Source organism: Lepidochelys kempii, chromosome 2 (genome assembly GCF_965140265.1).
Source record: "Lepidochelys kempii isolate rLepKem1 chromosome 2, rLepKem1.hap2, whole genome shotgun sequence".
Taxonomy (NCBI): Eukaryota; Metazoa; Chordata; order Testudines; family Cheloniidae; genus Lepidochelys; species Lepidochelys kempii.
The window spans coordinates 124,129,959-124,151,286 of record NC_133257.1 but is presented as its reverse complement, the minus strand read 5'-3'; the positions used below and the strand labels follow the sequence as shown (position 1 = coordinate 124,151,286).

General features: G+C 41.7%; 1 protein-coding gene across 4 annotated transcripts in view; it reads left to right on the top strand.

Moving 5' to 3' along the window:
• Window positions 1-21,328, top strand: part of CDH6 (cadherin 6) — a 121,337-nt gene that overhangs the window by 88,431 nt on the left and 11,578 nt on the right. For 3 of the 4 annotated variants that reach the window (XM_073332268.1, XM_073332269.1, XM_073332270.1), the window contains 7 exons: window positions 213-380; window positions 1,823-2,010; window positions 4,189-4,442; window positions 11,220-11,356; window positions 14,816-14,937; window positions 15,811-15,928; window positions 16,023-16,274. In XM_073332268.1, coding sequence (XP_073188369.1) covers window positions 213-380; window positions 1,823-2,010; window positions 4,189-4,442; window positions 11,220-11,356; window positions 14,816-14,937; window positions 15,811-15,928; window positions 16,023-16,274 — 1,239 coding nt within the window. The other variant, XM_073332271.1, reaches the window with a different exon arrangement.

The following is a 21,328-nucleotide window of genomic DNA, read 5'->3' as shown; positions in this document are numbered from 1 at the left end:
CGTTAATATTGTGTCTGTCACGCAGGCAGCAGCCTGACATACAATGTGACAAGTCTGTAATTTAATATGCCATCTCATAACAGTAAATATTTATACTGGGCAAAGTTTACTGATTACACAGAGACTGTCATCTATTTTTTTTTAAATAAGCATTTCTGTCAAAGTCAGTACACTACCAACTATGTTCCCCTCCTTAATTCCCACCTTCCCAGGTATTATCAAAACCGCTTTGCTCAACATGGACCGAGAAAACAGGGAGCAGTACCAGGTGGTCATCCAGGCCAAGGACATGGGTGGACAGATGGGTGGACTCTCAGGAACCACCACGGTGAACATCACACTGACTGACGTCAATGACAATCCACCACGATTCCCACAGAGTGCGGACCATTTTTGTTTCTTTGAAAGTCTTTAAGGAAGTCTAGACAGAAATTAATATTTTTTCTCCCCAGTTATTTCTTCTGTCATAAACTGTGAGCCTATTGCATATCGGGCTTCCACACAGCGAGTGAGCAGTGGCTTGATACTAGTGCTTAACTCCAGTGGATGGAAAATGTTTCTTGTAATGTTTTCACTGCTTTGCTAGAGCTAGTCTGAGATGAACATTACTAAACAGAAAACATCCTTATTTTTTCTTCTCATTAAACAGTACTGCTGGGGACCTCCTATCACATTCTTTGTATTAGCATGTGTCTGCAATTATTTTTAGAGCGATTTCTGCTTTATTCTAATGTCTGTGTTTTGAAATATACTAATTTAAATGACTCAAATCTGTCCCTGGAGTGATTCCATTGAAATCATTGGAATTTCCCTGCTGGTGTGCTTCAACATAGTGCTGTTTCAAATAGTACTATGTGAAAATGCACTAGGAAACCTTTAGCGTGCACCAGCAGGGTCTACACGACCAATTAATGTGCAACATGATAGTGCACTTTAGAAATTACACCACCATAAAGCGCATTACTCATCTGTGTAGACAAGCCCTTAGAATCAACAGTCCTTTGTATTATTGAAGGATTCTGGGCGTAAACTGATTAAAAATCTCCCACACAATTTTTTTGCTTTATCTAACCTTTGCCATTTGAGCCAAGAGCAGTAGCAGCTGTCTGAGATTCTAGATACTATCAGACAAATAGGAAAGCTTTGACTGTTAAGTCACCAAAAATGTTATTGAAAGCAACTTGTCATTTAGGTCCAAAGTCTGCCCTTGGCTGTGGGCCAACAGCTCCCATTTAAATTGGTGGACTTAAATTGAAATGTAAGTCTCTGCCCCATAAAGTATATTATACACCTTTGCGCATGAGCATCTCTTATTGCCTGAATCATTGATGCATCAACACAATGCCAACATTCCCCAGTAACTTTTCTTAGGGATGTTGGGAGCAGTTTGCAGTGCAGCACATTTGCGGTAAAGACTGGCCTGGATTTGGTTTTAATGTCACTATATCACACAGGCTACTGGCAGTTCTCTATATTTTGTGCATCTTTTAACATCTAGAGGTTGTTTTTTCTTTTCCTATTCCATCTTCAACTGGCCAAAAGGGACCCAAGATATTGTCTGACATCACTTGCAGGTAGAAAGGGAAAAAAAATTCATTGTCATACTAGGGTCTTATCAGGGAATCACTTACTTCTATTGTTATGAAACTAAGGCATGGGGTGAGTTTTACTTCTTGCTAAAGACCTGGAGATCAACAACTTCTTAAATCTGCTGATCAGAATATTGGTGCATCTGTGTCTGGCAAGCAAATACAGCTTTTATATCCAGACTCCAAAATACCATGGTTCTGGCTAACCAAAACTGCTTTCTCATTTATTGTAGGCACATACCAGTTCAAAACACCTGAATCTGCTCCACCTGAATCACCAATTGGCAGGATAAAAGCGAATGATGCCGATATGGGTGAAAACGCCGAGATCGAATACAGCATCACTGAAGGAGATGGATCAGACATGTTTGGGGTTATCACTGACAAGGACACACAGGAAGGAATTATAACAGTCAAAAAGGTACACATTTTAATAAACTTAATTCCAACTTTTAGAGTCCCTTTAAGAGCCTTACATGATGTACGTTTAATTTGTCATGCAGTTGACATTGTTCAGTGATTTACACATTATTTATTAAGAGTCTCCTCCAAATCCTCTGTACAAAGTATCTTTTACCAAATCAGTTAGGATTCCTTCCCCTTCCCACCCTCCCCAATCCTGTTTCCTCTTAGAACCACTTCACAAAACCTGCTTGCACAGCCTTTGAATGGGGAGGAGCAGCATTTAATCTATAAAGAGGGACAGGTCTGAGAGAAAGTTCTGCTGCGTCAGAAAGTTCATCTCCAAGGCTGGAGAAGTGCCCTTCAGCTGTGCTTTTTGTCCCTAATGTGAGTAAAAAAATTTAAAAAAAGATTTGTTCTACTTATTAGGAAAGTGCTAGGTTAGTCAACAGAAATAATCAGTGTCCCTGTACTCTTTTGCCTATTTAAATTACCGTTGACCTCTCAGAAGGTATTGAATTATAGATGCTCTAGTAAATCAAAGCACACGATTTATTGATGTACATTTTGCATATAATGTAATTAATAAACCATTTAGTGTACATTCACTTTAAAAAAAAACACAGTGCCTTATTAGATCACAATGTGCATCATCTAATAGATTGCACTTTGGCGGTCGGAAAGGATTTGAATAATCTTGTTAATAGTGAGTTATCAGGCAAGTGTGATAAGGTTACAGATATCAACTTCCATCAGTTCAAGTTTAGTCAACATGAAACAGACATTGTGTGGATTTTCAAAATATGCACTTTGCTTGTTGATATCAGTATGACACCCGTCATTACTTGTTCCTTAAGAAACGCCTTGTTGGGTATGATCATCGACATCAGTCTAATTCTGTTCATGTTCCTGTCTGCTTCTGACAGCAACTTTGTTCCTGTTAGTCTTGTTCAACCAAATGAAAAAAAACCAGAGTGACTACTATCTGCCTAAGTTGCTATAAGTACGTGTGTGCGTGCAGCCCCCCAAATGTTGTTTCTTTTGTATTTTTTAAAAGGGTATTAGAACCATATGATATAGTCATAACCTATCATAGCATGATACTCTATTTGATGAGTCACCCTAAATCACTTTTGACACCACGTGACATAATGTTACATTTCAATAATGGGCAGCCAATATTTTAGCACAGGGCTCTCACAAAGATTTTCCCCCTGAGCGTGTGGTACTTAGGGAGCAGGAGCAGGAGGGGAAAGACAGTAAATGTGTTGAGCCTGCTCCAGAATGAGGAATTTGTTTTCCAATGATTATGTCTCATAACGAGAACAGTCCAGGGAGGCAAATTCATTTGGGAAAAGTGTGCATGTTAAGTGCATTCTTCCTGACAAATATTAAGGACTAGATTCTCAGCTAGTGTAAATCAGCATTATTCTGTTGCTTCCGCTGATTACTTCTGTTGATTTCAATGGAACTACACCTATTCACTCCAGCTGAGAATCTGAACCTTAGATAGTAAGTGCTTCAGGGCAAGACTGTGTCTACTCCCAGCTTCTAACACAATGTGCCACAACCTGACTGGGGCTTTTGGGAGCTACCACAATAGAAAAATATTGAGGTATAACTATATGCAGTACAGTATTATTATCATGTTATAACTTATTTTCTGGTGGCAGCACTCCAAGGTCCCAATCAGGATCATGGCTCCCTTCTGTTGGGCCTTAGAAACATACAAGACGACACAGTCACTGCCCCAAAGAGCTTAATTTGAAAAGGGGTGTGCGCAGGAGAGACAGAGAGAGACCATTAATCAGAGATGAGACTCAGGGGCACTCTCCTGGAATTGATTTGAAAATACCTGACAGCAGGCACAATCTGGTACAATGCCAGGGTTTTGTATTGGCTCAGCATAAGTTTGTATGGGTCTCAGGCATAGCATGCCTCTCTGGCCCATGAGGTTTTTGTAGTACACTCCAGAAGTAGCAGGGAGTTCAAAAAAAACAAAAAAACACCCACGTCATACCATTGTCTAGTAATGGATTATTAAGAAGAGGGCTCCATTAGCTCTCAAAGCCCCCTTCAATTCATCATCAGTTCATTCAGTACATCTAGATGCTGCCTGAAGTGGCTTTAAATGGTGAGTCCTCAGAAACCTCTCATTGTTTTTTTTTTGTTTCATGTCTCTTATTTATTTTCCAAGGCTTTGGATTTTGAAAAGAAAAAACTGTATACTCTGAAAGTGGAGGCTACCAACACTCATGTGGATCCCCGATTCCTCTACTTGGGGCCATTCAAGGACTTCACTACAGTCAGAATCCTGGTGGAGGATGTGGATGAGCCCCCGGTGTTCAGCAGACCAGCATACATACTAGAAGTGAAAGAAGATGTGGCCATAAACAGTATTATAGGAACGGTAACAGCCCAGGACCCTGATGTTGCGAAAAATCTTGTCAAGTAAGCATAGACTATTTCAGCTCACCTCTACTGTCTTTTTCAATGCTTTATATTTGTTTCTATTTGAACATCCGCATGCAAAAAAAACCATTCCCTTTAATAATGAAGTGTATGTTATGTACTGTACATGGCATAAACATATACACATGTACACATTCTACATACATGAGTGTGTGTGCATGCTCATTACATACAACTCGATTTGCATTTCAATTGCTTTTGTAACTACTCACTACTCCTTAGGCATTAGCGACACTAACTAACAAGAAGAGAATCTTAAAGAATACCACAATTACGTTTTCTAGTTGCAGAAAGGCAAAACTGAATAGTTCCAGTACAATATGCGTACAAACTCAGATTCACACACACGGTCATACATTGTGAGCTCATTTATATCAATGCAATTCCACTCACTTCAGTGAAGTGATTCACTGGCGTAAGCAAGTTTACAATCAGCCTCACAGACATCATAAATTAGGCAATTAATTTTTAGAGGAAATTTGAAGTTCAGAATCGTTAAAGTTGAGCCCCTGTTTTTCATGAACTAGCAAGTGATATGAGAAAGAACATAACTACGGTGTAGTTTAGACTATAAAGGTCTTTCTGAGAAAAATGATCAAAAAGTGATTTTTTTTTTAAATATATGAGATTCTTCTTTTACATTGAACAGGAGAAGAATCTTACAGTGTGACACCCTCTTGTTAGGGCATTATAACAGGTCACCAGTTGGGATGGGGACATGGAAAATATGCAATGTAGTTACATGCAAAGCAAGGTACATTGCCACCAACATTTAAAATCCAGGTGCATCTTGAGCGCATCTTGCATCATGGGTGGGAAAACTCAAAACTTTCCTAAAACGGTTTGGGGGGGAGGGGGAATACAAAGGAGAAAAGGGAGTTTGATAAAATCAAAGGTCATAAAATTAAGGTTTATGGGTAATACACTGCACTTCTACAAAGTACCATCCATCGACATATCTCAAAGTGCTTTTAAAACATTAATAAGTTTCAACCCACCTTGTGAGATAGGTAAATATTATCTCCATTTTACTTTTGAGGAAACTAAGACAAAAAAAGATTGTAAGATCTTTTTGTTCTGTGTTTGTACAGCACCTAGCACAAGGGGGTCCTGCTTTGTGTTGGAGTCCCTAGTTGCTTTTTCAATACAAATAAATAATAATAAGTAAAATAATAATCCTGTGTCTGAGGCTGATTCCCACACTTTTGTTTTAGCCACCCAGACAATCTTTCCTCTCATAAGACAAATTTTACATAAGAACATAAGAATGTCCATACTGGGTCAGACCAGTGATCCATCTAGCCCTGTATCCTGTCCTAAGACAGTGGCCAATGCCAGATGCTTCAGAGAGTGAACATAGCAGGACAATTATCGAGTGATCAAGGCCCTGTCATCAAGTCCCAGCATCTGGCAGTCAGAGACTTAGGGACATCCAGAACATGGAATTCCATCCCTGACTATCTTAGCTAATAGCCATCAATGGACCTATTCTCCATCAACCTAATTCTTTTTGAACCCACTTATGTAGAAAAGGACCTAGGGGTTACAGGGGCTGAGAAGCTGGATATGAGTCAACAATGTGCCCTTGTTGCCAAGAAGGCCAATGGCATTTTGGGATGTATATGTAGGGGTATTGCCAGCAGAACGAGGGACGTGATCGTTCCCCTCTATTCAACATTGGTGAGGCCTCATCTGGAGTACTGTGTCCAGTTTTGGGCCCCACACTACAAGAAGGATGTGGAAAAATTGGAAAGAGTCCAGCGGAGAGCAACAAAAATGATTAGGGGACTGGAACACATGACTTATGAGGAGAGGCTGAGGGAACTGGGATTGCTTAGTCTGCGGAAGAGAAGAATGAGGGGGCATTTGATAGCTGCTTTCAACTACCTGAAAGGGGGTTCCAAAGAGGATGGCTCTAGACTGTTCTCAGTGGTAGCTGATGACAGAACAAGGAGTATTGGTCTCAAGTTGCAGTGGGGGAGGTTTAGGTTGGATATTAGGAAAAACTTTTTCACTAGGAGGGTGGTGAAACACTGGAATGTGTTACCTAGGGAGGTGGTAGAATCTCCTTCCTTAGATATTTTTAAGGTCAGGCTTGACAAAGCCCTGGCTGGGATGATTTAGTTGGGGATTGGTCCTGCTTTGAGCAGGGGGTTGGACTAGATGACCTCCTGAGGTCCCTTCCAACCCTGATATTCTATGATTCTATACTTTTGGCCTTCACAACATCCCTTGGCAAGGAGTTCCACAGATTGACTGTGCATTGTGTGAAGAAGTACTTTATGTTTGTTTTAAACCCTCTTACTATTAATTTAATTGGGTGACCCCCCCTGGTTCTTGTATTACACAAGAGGGTAAATAACAATTCTCTTATTCACTTGCTCCTCACCAGTCATGATTTTATAGATCGCTATCATATCCCACCTTCATTCTCTCTTTTCCAAGCTGAACAGTCACAGTTTCTTAATCGCTCCTCACATGGAAGCTGTTCCATACCCCATATCATATTTGTTGCCCTTCTCTGTACCTTTTACAATTCTAATATATCTTTTTTTTTTTCTGAATTTTGTCCAAGGAGAATAAAATGACAAAGTAAAAGAAGAAAAAAATAAAAATTCACTAGAGGAAAAAAATCTCTCCTCAGCACAACCTCACGGTGAAAGAATGGTACCACATAGGCTGTTTGTCCTCTATCGCCATGTTGTGCCATGGCCTCTAGTGCCATGTTGGCAGATCCAATTTTTTTAAAGAAAGGTTTTATTTTGTTTTTACAAAAACTTCCAATATACAAGCTTCCAGAAGACTAGAATGTAACTCTACAATCTGCCTGTTGTAAGGGGCAACACGCTCTTGTGCTGGTCCTGGAGGAACCCTGTGAGAAAATAAACTGCACTGGGTCTATACCTGGCACAGTGTATGTTCTCCAGCATGTCAGCACACAGACATGATGGTTCGTGGAAGGCCCCACCCGGACCGCATCTCCTCCAACCATCTCCCAACCAGTGGCACAGGAGGGGCTGGGAATGTAGTGTGTCTGTGGATCCTGCTTCCTGTATGTTAAGAGCTGCACACAAGAAGCCATATGCAGCACACACCAAGAAGTTTTATTTACCCTACAAAAACCAGGAACTATGCTGTATAGTTTTGAGCCCTATGTACCTTATCTATAACTATCTATCTATAACATATTCTTGTAACACCCCCCTTCTGCAGATTACTCACACCATGGTATCAGACACCTTCTTACTTCCTTGTACAGCCATGCAAACCAGGCCATGATTTGCCCCAAAAAGAGCAGATGGGACAGAGTCCATACAAAGGGAATTGACTCATACCAGCAGAGTGGATCTGACCGACTAATACTATGTGCAAACATCACAATGGATTGAAAACATCAAAGGGAAATATTTAGATTTACAGTCCAAGGTGGTTGATATTATTTAGATGGAACAGCATTTAATTTGCAACAGCATTTTATTTGAGAATAGGGTAATGAAAATCAGTTAACATCTTATTGATTTGTCTGAAATGAAAACCAAAGGAGGAAAAAGAGAGAAATGAGGAAAAGATTGAGACACCAGAAGGAAGTGACAGGGGAACTGGAAGAAGAGTAAGAGGGAAGAGGAAACCAAGGAACCACTAGCCTATGAGATGTGGGCCTACCAATAAATTATAATCCTAATGGGGCTTTTATGGTGCCGATATCCTGTGGAATCTCCCAAGATGTGGGAGGACAGTATGCAGTTCCATATTCTTGACAGGGTGATTTTTTTCCATGAAAAGTATAGATGCTAAATCTGACTTCCACTTTGAGCTTGAGGGAGGATGCAATTAGACTGTATGTGTAGGACTTGTCACTTACTTGTCAATTGCCCTTGACGGTCAGAAATAAAATCTTTAGACACTTGACGTTACAGTAAAAACCTTCCATTTTTCCCCACTTAAGTGCAGATTTTTCCTTTTTAAATAAAATGACCCCTAACTCAGTTTGCTGAAAGACCCTTTGATCTTCCATTACAGAATCCTTCATAATATCAGTATGAACATGCATTATGAAAAATTCACACACACATCCCTTCCTGACCCACAAATCTGCTTGACTTGTGGTTGCATTAGACAGCAAGCTGCTGAGTATCAGAAGACAATGAAGCAAAAGAAGACTAAGAAGTGAACTTTGCAGAAATATCTGCCATAACCAGAAATAATGGATCACCATCTACACAATTTCAGTGGAGCCACATTTCATCAGCATAGACCTGACCAATAGGTCTCCTAGCTGCAGAACAACATTAAGAAAGGACAAAACATGTACAATTAGTGTATGCATGGATATACAAATACTGATATACAGCCAATATCACTAGAGTGTTAAATAACACTCCACCATCCAGTTGTTAGTGAAAACGTGTTGTTTGCACAACGCTTACATTCAGAGTAAACAGAGGTAATGTACTGAACCTCTGAATTCTTCCCATGTAAAAAAATTAATTGTGCTGCTTCCAGCATTATCAGACCTTTCTTTAAATCTCTAGGTGAGTTTTTTGCTCTTGTAACTGCTCAGAGGCATAATGTAGTTCATCATTTATTGGAACTGCCTCCCTGATCTATCAAAAGTATCCTAGATGAAAATAATCTGCAAATAAATGCAAGGCTTTATTTTGTTTGTGTATTTTACTGACAACTTACTTGCATGTATTGGCTTTTCTCTGCTCCCTCCCTCGCCCCCCCCCCCATAGTTATGTTTAAGGGTACAGTAGAATATGCATATATTCATTAACTTGCTAGCTTGTCAATTCCCAGGGTTTGAAGGGTATAAAGTCCTGAAATCTGACATATATGCACCAGTAATTTCATTAAAGAAATGTAAAAACAAGTTTGATGTTGTCTGCTTAATTCATAGTAGGCTATGAGCCATAAATTAGAATCACCACCAATTCCACATAATTAGTAGTCCTTGATCAAAAGAGACCCAGGGTTATATAAACTCAGACATAAATGACAGTCTAGCTTATTAAAAGCATCCTTCTAGGTCAGGGTTAATGGTATAATTAGAATACATTTGTAACTGCACTGATCTTGTATGTATTTTCACTTGAATATGAAGAAATAAAATTAGTATTTCATCAAGACACTGTTCTCTATTATTGCTTTATTGAGTTCAACATCCTGCTGTACAAATGACCTAATGTGCATAGGGACTTGTGACAGCTCATATTTTGAAATAATAAATATTAATATATCGAAGGAAGTCTCCGTGTTATGGCTGTGATAAACTCAGAAAAGCTCAAGAATTGGACACAAAAGGTTTCTCCATTGTTCCCAGACACTGTATCACATATAGGGCTAAATCCTGGGAGTTTTGCTAGAATAAGGACCATTATCACAGTGTCCCATAACACTAAAGCCCCAATTGAGCAAGGTATTTAAGCACATGCCCGACTTTAAGCATGAGTAATCATGGGGCGTGGGATGGGAAATAAATGCACTGCACACTGCTTAAAGCTAGGCACGTGCTTAAGAATCTTGCTGAACCAGCACCATGTTCCTTGAGCTGGTAAGAAAAGGGAGTTTCCATTCTGTGTGAAATTCCAATCTTTTGTAATTTCTTTTCATTCCAAATGAGCATGAAAGGGTCAAAATTTTCTGTAGGATGGAAATTCTGAATCTATGGGGGAAGTAAAGTTCACCAGCCATTTTCCTGGCATACCTTACTTCCCTCAACATGCTGCCTCAACTAGGCTCTGCCCACTCCCCACCTCTACCCGCCCAGCTGCATAGGAGATACCACAGTGGCTGCTCTCCTTGGATTGCGGTGACCTGTGATGCAAGTAGCCCACACAGGAGAGTAAGGGAGCACTTTAGACCTCTTCACTTACGTGCACAGGCATATAGGTTGGCTCACGACTGAGCCCAGAGCAAGAGCAGAATAATAGTTTAGTTCTGCCACTTCTTTGTTCTGTGGCAATTTCATTTTAACAAGAGATGGACCTGAGCAGCAACATTTGGATCTGGATGTCAGAACTCCCTCACAGGCATCAGGGACATTCATCTCCAAGGTTTAGATTCAGCTCAGTATAAAAAGAGAGAGAGGCCAGATAAGAAATTCAAATCCATATTCAGATTCTGAATGCCCCCAAAGTTCAGTGGTGTTCAGATCCATCTGTGCATATAACCAAGGAAACAAGTTGGATTATCCTTTAATGTGCTAGAACTTACATTTACATAGCATTTACCATGGAATGAATCATCGACTACACTGATCTCTTTACCTTTCTGTTGTTGTTTTTTAACCAATACAATTTTGGGAGGGAGCGAAGGCAAAAATTGCACCCCAGCTGACAAATTTTGTATCAAAAGTGATTTGAAAGAGTTGAGATAGCAAACTATGGAAAGAGGGATTTATAATGGGAAAGCCAATTCAGCCTGAAAATAAGTGAATGTCATATCTTTCAAGATACAGACTCCACATTTCTCACTAAAAGGCAAACCTTTGATGCTTCTCAGAAGTATGTAAATTCTATAGTAATTCATTTATTCAGTGACAATGCCCCACCTTCTAAATCAAACCCTCCAATATGTCATTATCCAACAGCTCAGAACAGACTCTTTGTATGAATATATCAAGATGCCGAAGTCTGCACTGAAAACAAAAAGGCAGCTCATTTACTAGGTATTTGATGTCTAGTCTTAGGAAACAGTTTCAAACAGAAATTAAAGTAAAGGCATTTTTTCTAACCATGGTCTCTGTATTTGCAGATATTCCGTAGATCGGCACACTGATATGGACAGAGTATTCAACATCAATTCCGGAAACGGTTCAATATTTACTTCAAAACCCCTTGACCGGGAAACATTGCTATGGCACAACATTACAGTAATAGCAGCAGAGATCAGTAAGTCAAACCTAAATACCACCACTCTCCCTGATGTAATGAATTTAGCCTTCTAGCTGAGTGTGTGTAAACTACTGCTGGGAAGATGTCAGGCTGTATGGATGGGCCCGCTCAATACTAATCAAGCAAGGGAATGGCTGAAAAAGATGCTCTGCGCTTCCTTTTCTTTTTCCTAGGGCGACAGCTTATGAAGAGACAACTCTTGTACCTGAACGGGCGGAAAGTTAGTGCTTACATGTTTCTGAATCAACCTGCCTGGAAAAATGCTCATAGCCATTCTTTAATACAGTAGGATTTGCCGACTTCTGAAAAGTTGTATACAGCAAACAAGATAATCGGAAAATAGTCCATACAGTGTGGCCAAAATCAATTCTGTAGCATAGCCTGGGAATTTTCAAGTGAGCCCAAAGGCCCCCAAATTCCATTAACATGCAATGAAAATTTGGCATCTAACTCCCGTGCATGCCTTTGAAATTCCCATCTATAGATACAAACCCATTCCATTATTTTAGCCCAGACGTAGGCAGTTTCTTTCTGTGGTGACACCACGTGTGTTAATTGTTTTGCGAGCTAGACAGCCAGAGAGGTATACCGGTTCTGTGTGAGACAGGCAGTCTCAATAAAAACATCCCCTGGATACTAATATTTTAATTACATGTCTCCTTTCTGTCCTGCGGCATGCTGCAAATGCTGGCATCAGTGGGTGCAAAGTCGATTCATTTCTGTGGAGTTGCATCCTCTCGTGCTAGGGCTGGATTTGATTGAAGCAGGGTGGAATGGATGGATCACTGGCTGTATAAATGTTCAAAAATTTGGATGCTGTTGGGAAGCTTCAGGGTATTTATTTTTAACTTTATTTTATTTAATTGGTATAAAAACAACTACAGGCTCTACTTTCTCATATATTATACATAAGTAGATATATAGCTGAAAATGACCTATGTCCAAGCCAGGCTCCAAGGCCAGACTAGCCCTTTCAAAGATGGGCAAGCTTTATAGTTTCTTAGGCGGGTCTCCACTAAAGCCATTCGGCAATTGGAGTTAGTCGTGGACTGTTCCATCAAATTGCAGATGCATTTAATTGAACTCAATAAAGTTAATTGAAGCTAAAGAAATATTGAGACAAATTAGAATAAGCAAGTACATTGCCACTGAAGGGTACTCCCTTCACATTAATTACCAGTACATTTGTAAACTCAGAAAGAGAAACGCTTTACAATGGTGAGTATAGTTATCCTCATTTTACAGAAGGGGAAAAACATGGAGATACAGAATGGTTTTGGCCAACATTTTCTAAAATATCTAGTAAGTTTGGGTGCCTCAATTTTTGGGTGATCCCCTGGAAACACTTTGACCCAGATCCTCAAAGATATTTAGGCAAATTATTCCCATTGAAATCAATGGAAGTTAGGTACCTAAATACTTTTGAGGATCTGGGCCTTTGGGCCTGTTGTTCACAGATGCACAGCACCTCCAACTCTTAAGTGAAGTCAATGGGAGCATCAGATGCTTCCAATTCACTGCCACTGTACCATACTGCCTCCTTACTGAAATTCTGAAGGTGGTTTAAATCTTTACACTTACATTGGGAAAGGTACAGTAGATATTGCACTGCAGAAGATACTCGACAACCAAAATCAGATAAATTTTAGGATTTCAGTCTGTGGATTGACAAAAGCTACATCCAAAACTAAGGAGATGTGTTAACATTATGCACCAAAATGAGGAACCTGCCTGGTCCATACAGTAGCCCTCTTTGCTGGACAGTCTAATAACAATTAAGTGATTTGTGAACAAGAAGAAGTTAAGCATCTCTTATGCCTTCATGTAAAAGGATTTGGAAGGAGAAAAAAGAGCAGTGAGGCTTGAAGATTGTATAAATATATTGTATCTACATACCTGTTATATCTCTCTGAAAAAAAAAGTGAGAGAGAGACTTTGAATTATATATTTTTCATGGAAGTTCTCCTAGTTACTATATTGTTATTTTGAATTTTTTTTTGACTCAGAGCCAGCTAGAAACAAATAAAACTGTGTAGTTATTTGTACAAAGCAGCATGTAGAATAAGTATAATTAAGAATGATAGGAAAACCCTCACACATATTTGAGTGAATTCCTAGAAAATACATATGGGTGTGAAACCTTCATAGCCATGAAAATTAAAATTAGGAGCTGGGATTTTGCCTATTATAAAGATTCAAAATTTGTATCTACCTTTTAGTGTAGATTTCAGCTTGGTCTGTATTATTCTTAGACCCTTAGTGTTATTTTACACACAGGATGAATTTAGTCCAATGGCCCAAATTAAAAAATGCTTTATATCCAATTCAATCATATTAACTTCAATGCAACTGTAGAGGTTTAAAGCACAATATTTGGCCCAAACCACTAAGTTCTTAATAAAGTACAGAGCAGGCAATTCCAATTTTGTGACTATAAAGTAATAAAATAATAGGTGAGTATTAAAACCAAATTTTACCAAAAACACTCCAGTGAATTCTTTTAGATATATAAAAGGCTCAAGAATTGCTGTATTTTATTCATCTTTTTTATTATAATAAAATATAATTATTATAATAAAATTATATTATATTATTTTTGCCTTTGACCCTTGTTTAAGATTCATTAATAATCTGTACAATCAGTATTATGGAGGGTATGGTTCTTTGGAGCAATTTAAACCAATCCAGGAAATGGAGAAATCCCAATAAAATAAATGGCAACCTCTATTTGCAGATTTTTTTTTTTTTTTGGTTGTGATGATGCTCTCACTAAAACAAAGGTTTTGTTGTTGTTCTTTTTAAACTTGAAGAGCCAAATTCATTGCTTGCTTTTATTTTTATATCATTGAAGTTGATTTGGATTTATTGGAATTTTCCAAATTGCTTCTTTTTTACGAAGTAAATAGTATTTCCATAAATATTTTTAACTCAAGAATTTTTTTTAAAAAAGAGTATATCACTCTTGCTGCCTTATACAGCTCCTGTGAGAGAAGTAAGCAATGCACTACATAGGGCTTATGTCCTCAGCTGATGTGTTTTAGTGTCAACTCTGGAATAGCAGCAAACAGAGATCAATCCACAAAAGGTCAGAAAGCATCTGTCATAATAACAGTTGGTGTTTATATAGCACTTTATATGAAAGCACCTCATAAACATTGGGCCCATTCCCACTACCCATTTCTCACCCAAGTAATCTATCCACATATAGGACCTGATCCTGCAAATATTTACACATATGTAAAGGTGAATAAAGATATGAGAAATGCATAAAGATATGAGGCGTGGCTCCACAATTAGTCCCATTGACGTCAGTAGATTGCATGAACATGAATAAAATCTCCATGTATAAATGAAGACTTGAATTATTCAGTCCTTGTTCTCTCCTTTTCTTCCCCAGCACTGAGTCCTATGCGTACTATGCAGCTTTCGCCTTTCTTTCTATTTTTATCATTGCAGACAACCCAAAACAAAGTAGCCGGGTCCCTGTGTTCATTAAGATTCTGGATGTAAATGACAATGCCCCAGAATTTGCTATGTTTTACGAGACCTTCGTCTGTGAAAATGCAAAGGCAGAACAGGTGTGTTGATTGTTTGCACTCCATAATAAAAAAAAAACTATTAAAAATGAATTCTGTTTAGGCATTACTCTTGCATCACCTCATCAGGAGGTGTACTTTGTGTTGCCACAAGCTGTCACCGTGCAAAATTAAATTAAGCAGTGACTGTGTCATATCTGATTATATTTAGCATTCTTGTATCTGAAGTGACAGTGTGTTTTACATAGTTAAATGTGGTTGCTTCTTGTAGTGTGTCATGCTATCTACAATTCAGTTCCGTCTCTCTTCCCTTGAAAATGGGATTCTGCATCTGTATGTCCGGGTGCTTCCATCATCTCTCTTGAAGAACGGTTACAGGTCTCAACAAAAGTCCTGCCTTGTAAATTAGCTCCAGGCTGCCACATTGCTCTAGTTCCTAGTTCACATTGCTCTGCAAGACCTGTTGCTTGATGGTTCAAAACAGCAGATATCCCAGAGGATTCAGCCACACAACTCCCGTTTAAAATGAATAGGATTTGTGTGGTTAAATAGCCTAGTCGGCTTTGCTATCTCAGCCTTCGTTTCTGCAGCTTGTTCCCACTGCGGATTTCCCACCCACTTGGGATGGCACCAATCCATGCAGTCCCCAGAACTCCACAGAGTTCAAGTCACTGCCCAAGTCATTAAGTTATTGGGCTGAAGGGCTGCAGTACAACAGCTTGGTGACACACACAGACAGGCCCAATTTTCATTCATGGTAAGGCCCCTCTGGCAGCATCAAGGGCCTTAAAGCGAAAGAAAATTATATCTATCCCCATTTTAAGACCATTTAACCGTTCTAGAGCAGATAGCCTTAATGTAAATGAGAATCAGGCCCACAGTCATCGAAGGGTAATGTTGCTGTTATCATTTCAGCTGATACAGACCCTAAGTGCAGTTGATAAGGATGATTCTTTCAGTGGACACCAGTTTTCATTCTCCTTGGCTCCAGAAGCAACCAGCGGCTCAAACTTTACAATCCAGGACAACAGAGGTGAATTCCTAGGAAGACTTTATTTTGTTTTTTATTCTTTGTGTTTTTCAGCACACAGTTGAGAACTCCTGTACCATTTGCTTTGTGTTTTCAGACAACACAGCAGGGATCTTCACCAGAAGAAACAGATATAACCGACATGAAATGAGTACTTATCTCCTGCCTGTGGTGATATCGGATAGTGACTATCCAGTCCAGAGCAGTACTGAAACAGTGACAATCCGAGTGTGCGCCTGTGACCGTCGGGGGAAGATGCAGTCTTGTAATGCAGAAGCCCTGATCCATCCAACTGGCCTTAGCACAGGGGCTTTGATTGCCATTCTTCTCTGCATCATTATATTGCTAGGTAATAGACCCAGATGAGTTTCGTTCCTGGGGGAAGTGAGGGGGCAGCTGGAAGGAAGAGGGAGCATTACACATTAAAGACACATTGGAGAGATCTTTTCTGCATTATTCTGTAACAAAGGAGAAGTCTATAAAATCAGTGCCTAGTGGGTGGAAGATACTCCCAGATCACAATTCTCCACTCACATAGGCAGCAGCATTTTACGCCCACTTTGGGCAGATGCAAATGACTAAACAAGGTGCAAGGCAATATATCAAAATCAAAGCCACTAGATGTATCATGCTGCATTTACAGTGCTACATTGCAGATTATGAGGCATGCTGAAGTTAGCGTGACCAGACAGCAAGTGTGAAAAATCGGGACAGGGATGGGGGCTTATAGGCACCTATATAACCCAAAGCCCCAGATATCAGGACTGGCCCTATAAAATCAGGACATCTGGTCACCCTAGCTGAAGTAGACACCTGTTGGGGTGCTGGAGAAGCATATTGAGTTGGGACAACTACAACACCCTTTGAAAGGACACCACATGCTCTCCTTCCAGCACCAGAAGATACAAATGGGGTGGGGCTCTTTTGGGGTATGCAGCCCTCAGGCCAAGCTCCAGCCCCTCTCCCTTCCATTCTGGGTAGATGAGGACTGGTATTCTGGCTGCCCCCAGCAAGACAGTAGAGCTGGGAGAAAAAAAACCCTCCCCTCATAGCCCTTCCTTACCTTGTACACCCCATGCAAGCCCAGGAGCAGTCTAGCCCTTAGCCTTTCGCTGCACTCGGTACCCACTTTGGGAATACGAGGAATTTTGAAATTTGGTGTCTCTTAGGGAGACACTGTCAGATGCTCTACCTACCTGCCCAGGGAAGTAAAGGGGGGCATGAAGTAGGGGCAGGAAAGGGGACAGTAATGCTGCTACTCCCACTCCTATGCATGTGGGCTGAAAATGGGCAGGGGTGGATGGGAAGTAGGTGGCACAAATGCTGGACCCACCCCTCAAACATGCTGGGCAGCACAGCTGAATCACCTTAGCCAAGGACATAATCTGCTAATGATGTTTACTGGTAGCAAATTACTCCCTTCTGGAGCAAGAGGATGGGAGGGAACCCAGGGACCACATGGTGGCTCCAGACATGCACTGCCCCTTACTCAGGGCAGATTGCTAAATGACAGCCTTGCCCATAATTTGCAATTACGGGGGGGGGGGTTACGTCATTACTTTTAAGGGTGGAACCCACTTAATATCAACTAATGGAACAGGAAAAATTGCCCTATGCTGCAAATCATTCTGCATGCATTTAGTACAACTGTTCTCAGTAATATCAATCTGACATTAAACGATTTCCAGTTTAATGTCAATTGAAAATAATTGATTTCCTGCTCTCAGCAGCACTTTATGTCAATTATTGCGCATGTCACCATGCAGCATAAGCAGATTTTCAATTAACTAGACTATATCATTTTCTGTTTTACGTCTAGCTGCAGGGCTTGTAGGTGCAAACATTACTCCACGTGATGCAATGACCTGTGCAGATCCAAACCACAATTTCAATGTTTATAGTAACTAAAGGTGCCTCCAGATTGGTGATTTTATTTGCATCTTGAGAAAGCTCAGATTACTTCCTAGAAACTGCCAGCTCATGTTGAAAATTGATTTGGATATGATTGATTTGGATAGCTTGACTGTACTTCGGTTTTTGCATCTAACTGGTCCAGAGATTTTTATTTGCAAGTTCAGCATAGAAGAAAATTCTTGGAGTATCAAGTACCTAGTATTAGTTATTGTTCATGAATTTATCATTCTACTATCCCTTTGTGGAGTAACCATGCCCCAACAGTAATTACATACATAAAATACAAAGAAGCAAGAACACATTATCCCTCTCTTCTGAAATGAGAGCCAGTGGACTTTCTGAATCCCATTAAAAAACTGACCTTCTTGTTTTTCAGTCCTTCATGATTTTCTTTAGACTACCTCATAGACCTGCATTGCCTCTTTCATCAAACATCAGCCTTCCACATAGTCTCTTAGACTGTATACTCTTTAGGACAGGAACTGTCCTTCATGCTGTGTTTCTGTGGCACATACAGAGGGACCCCCCGAATGGATTAGGATTTCGAGGGGCTACCGTACTATAAATAATAAGTTGTTGTCTTCATCATCATCGTGTGTGAGAACCTACAATTCCTGCCATCTAGACCAGCCTCCATCACCATCACTTCTCCCAGCTTCATCAACTAACCTATCCTTTTCAAATCATAGCTGACGCTATCCTTTGTTACCCAAGCAGTAAAGACATAACAGCGATTTTTTTAAAAAAATGGGAATTTGCACCTGTTCTGTGGATAGAGTTGCCACTGACTTTGATGGGAGTTTAGCACAGGGGCTGCAGAAGCAGACACTGGCACTATGTCCTTTAACTTATGTGACAGGTCGGGCCAGATGGCTACAGGAGAGTGATAGAAGGCAGATATATTAGCCCCAGGTTAAATAGGTCCCTTTTCCCTGGGTAAGGTAACAGGGAAGGTTCCAGAACAATCAGGAACTTTCTGAAAACAATTAAGGCAGACAGGCTGATTAGAACACCTGCAGCCAATCAAGAAGCTGCTAGAATCAATTAAGGCAGGCTAACCTGGGTTTTAAAAAGGAGCTCACTTCAGTTTGTGGTCCGCGTGCGAGGAGCTGGGAGCAAGAGGTGCAAGAAGCTGAGAGTGAGAAGGCGTTCTATTGGAAGACTGAGAAGTACAAGCATTATCAGACATCAGGAAGAAGGTCCTGTGGTGAGGATAAAGAAGGTGTTGGGAGGAGGTCTTAGGGAAGTAATCCAGGGAGTTGTAGCTGTCACGCAGCTGTTACAGGAGCCACTGTAGACAGCTGCAATCCACAGGGCCCTGGGCTGGAACCCGGAGCAGAGGGCGGGCCCGGGTTCCCCCCATCTCGATACTGGAGGAGTTGAACTGGACTGTGGACTCCACCAGAGGGTAAGGTCTCTGGCCTGTTTCTCGATCCACTACATGGATCAGCAGAGACTGCAGGGATTGTTCTTCTTCCTTTCCCAATGCTGGCCAGTGATGAGGCTAACTGAGTGAATGGCAGATTTGAGCCATGAAAGTGACCAAACTGAGGGCTGCCGTGAATCTCTGAGGCAAGAAATCCGCCAATAAGCGCAGGACCCACCAAGGCAGAGGAGGGACTTTGTCACCACTGGTGTTAGCAGTGGGATTTGGTGTGCACAGCGCGGAGGAAGAAAGGAGGTGTTGTTATTATTTTAAAAAAAAAAAAAGGAGAGGGTTTACTGTTTTTCCCACCAAATGGAGGAGGTAGTGCGGGCACTGATACAAGCCACGGCTGCCCAGCAGGAAGCTACCCGTGTCCAGGCAGCCGCCCAACAGGAGGCAGTGCAGCTGCAGCAAGAGACTAATCGCCTGCTGATGGACCAGGCTGCTCAAGACCGGGCTATGTTGCGGGAACCAGTAAACCAGGTAAAGGCCCTTACAGAGCTGAACTGCGGCCATGATGGGACGCAGATCATGCGGGCCAGCAATTGGCTGCAGAAGATGACGCGGGAGGATGAGTAGAGGCATACCTCCTGGCCTTTGAGAGGACAGCCCTGCGGGAGGCTTGGCCCCGAGAACAGTGGTCTGGCATCCTGGCTCCATTCCTGTGTGGGGAGGCCCAGAAGGCCTACTATGATTTGCCTGAAGAGGCTGTGGCAGACTACCCCCAGCTGAAAGCAGAGATCCTGGCCAGATCTGGTAACGACCACAGTGCGGGCCCAGCGATATCACAAGTGGAGGTACAAGGAAAACAAAACCCCATGGTCCCAATTGTTTGACCTCATCCATCTCACACGAAAGTGGTTGCGAACTGAGTCCCGGAGTCGGTACTAGAGGTTCTGGTCATCGACCAGTACATGACAGGACTACCGCCAGACTTTCACGGCTGGGTAAGCCAGAACGAACCCTCCACCTATGACGAGGTTGTCACACTGGTAGAGAGGCGAAGGACGGCGAGGGAGCTGACCCGACCAGTTAAGGAAGAAGCACCCTGGGTTAAACCAGCAGCACCAAGCCGTAGAGCTCGGGTGACTGGGCGACCAGGAGAACCCAGGTGGAAAAAGAGAGAGGCTGAAGGCCCACTGGAAGCCACAAAGAGTCGGAGCACTGAGCGGGAAGAAGATCATGATGTTAGACTGCCCAAATCAAGAGACCGGGGAACGCCTAGGGCTCCATACACATGTTACGCCTGCGGGGAGTGGGGACACATAGCTGCACAGTGTCCCAAGGCTGAGGAGCCTATGCAGTGTAACCTGGGGAACTGGGCAGACCCATGCTCCCTAATCCACCTTGTGGGGGTCTCACTAACCCCACATATGTACACCAGACCAGTGAAGTTAAATGGGGTAGAGACCACGGAACTGGTTGATTCGGGGAGTGCTATCATGCTTGTCTCGGGGAAGCTCGTGAAGCATAGTCAGCTGCTGTCGGCTAAGCGTATGGGGATAACATGCGTCCCTGGGACAGTTGGTTATTACCCCACCATCCCAGTAAAAATAGAGATTCAGGGGAACACTACTGAGGTAGCAGCAGGTGTAGTCCCTAAACTCCCATACCCGGTGCTCATAGAGAGGGACTTCCCAGGGTTTGGAGACTTACTCCCAGTAGGGGAATTGGAGAAAGGGGGAAACCCTGAAGTCAGTGAGGCATCCACAGTAGACTGTCAACCCCCAGTCTTCTCTGAAATATCCCCAGATTTGTTCTCCACTCCCAGACAGGGTAGAAAGTCACAAAGGGAAAGGAGGGCAGCTAAGGCCTTGGGAACCCGAATAGTGACCCAAAGCCAGAGGGTCGCTCTCGTAGGTAGGCGGACCCGAGCAGCTGAAAAGGAGGCCACCCAGGAGGGAGAAGCACCCGAGTCTGACCCACACCCTAATGCCTCTGAACCAGTAGAGGCAACAGAGACTGGGCCCCTAGATCTCGGGCAGAATAGCCCCAGAAGAGGAAATTTTGGACGGGACCAGGCTGAAGACCCAAGGTACAACAACATTAGGAAGGAGGTGACC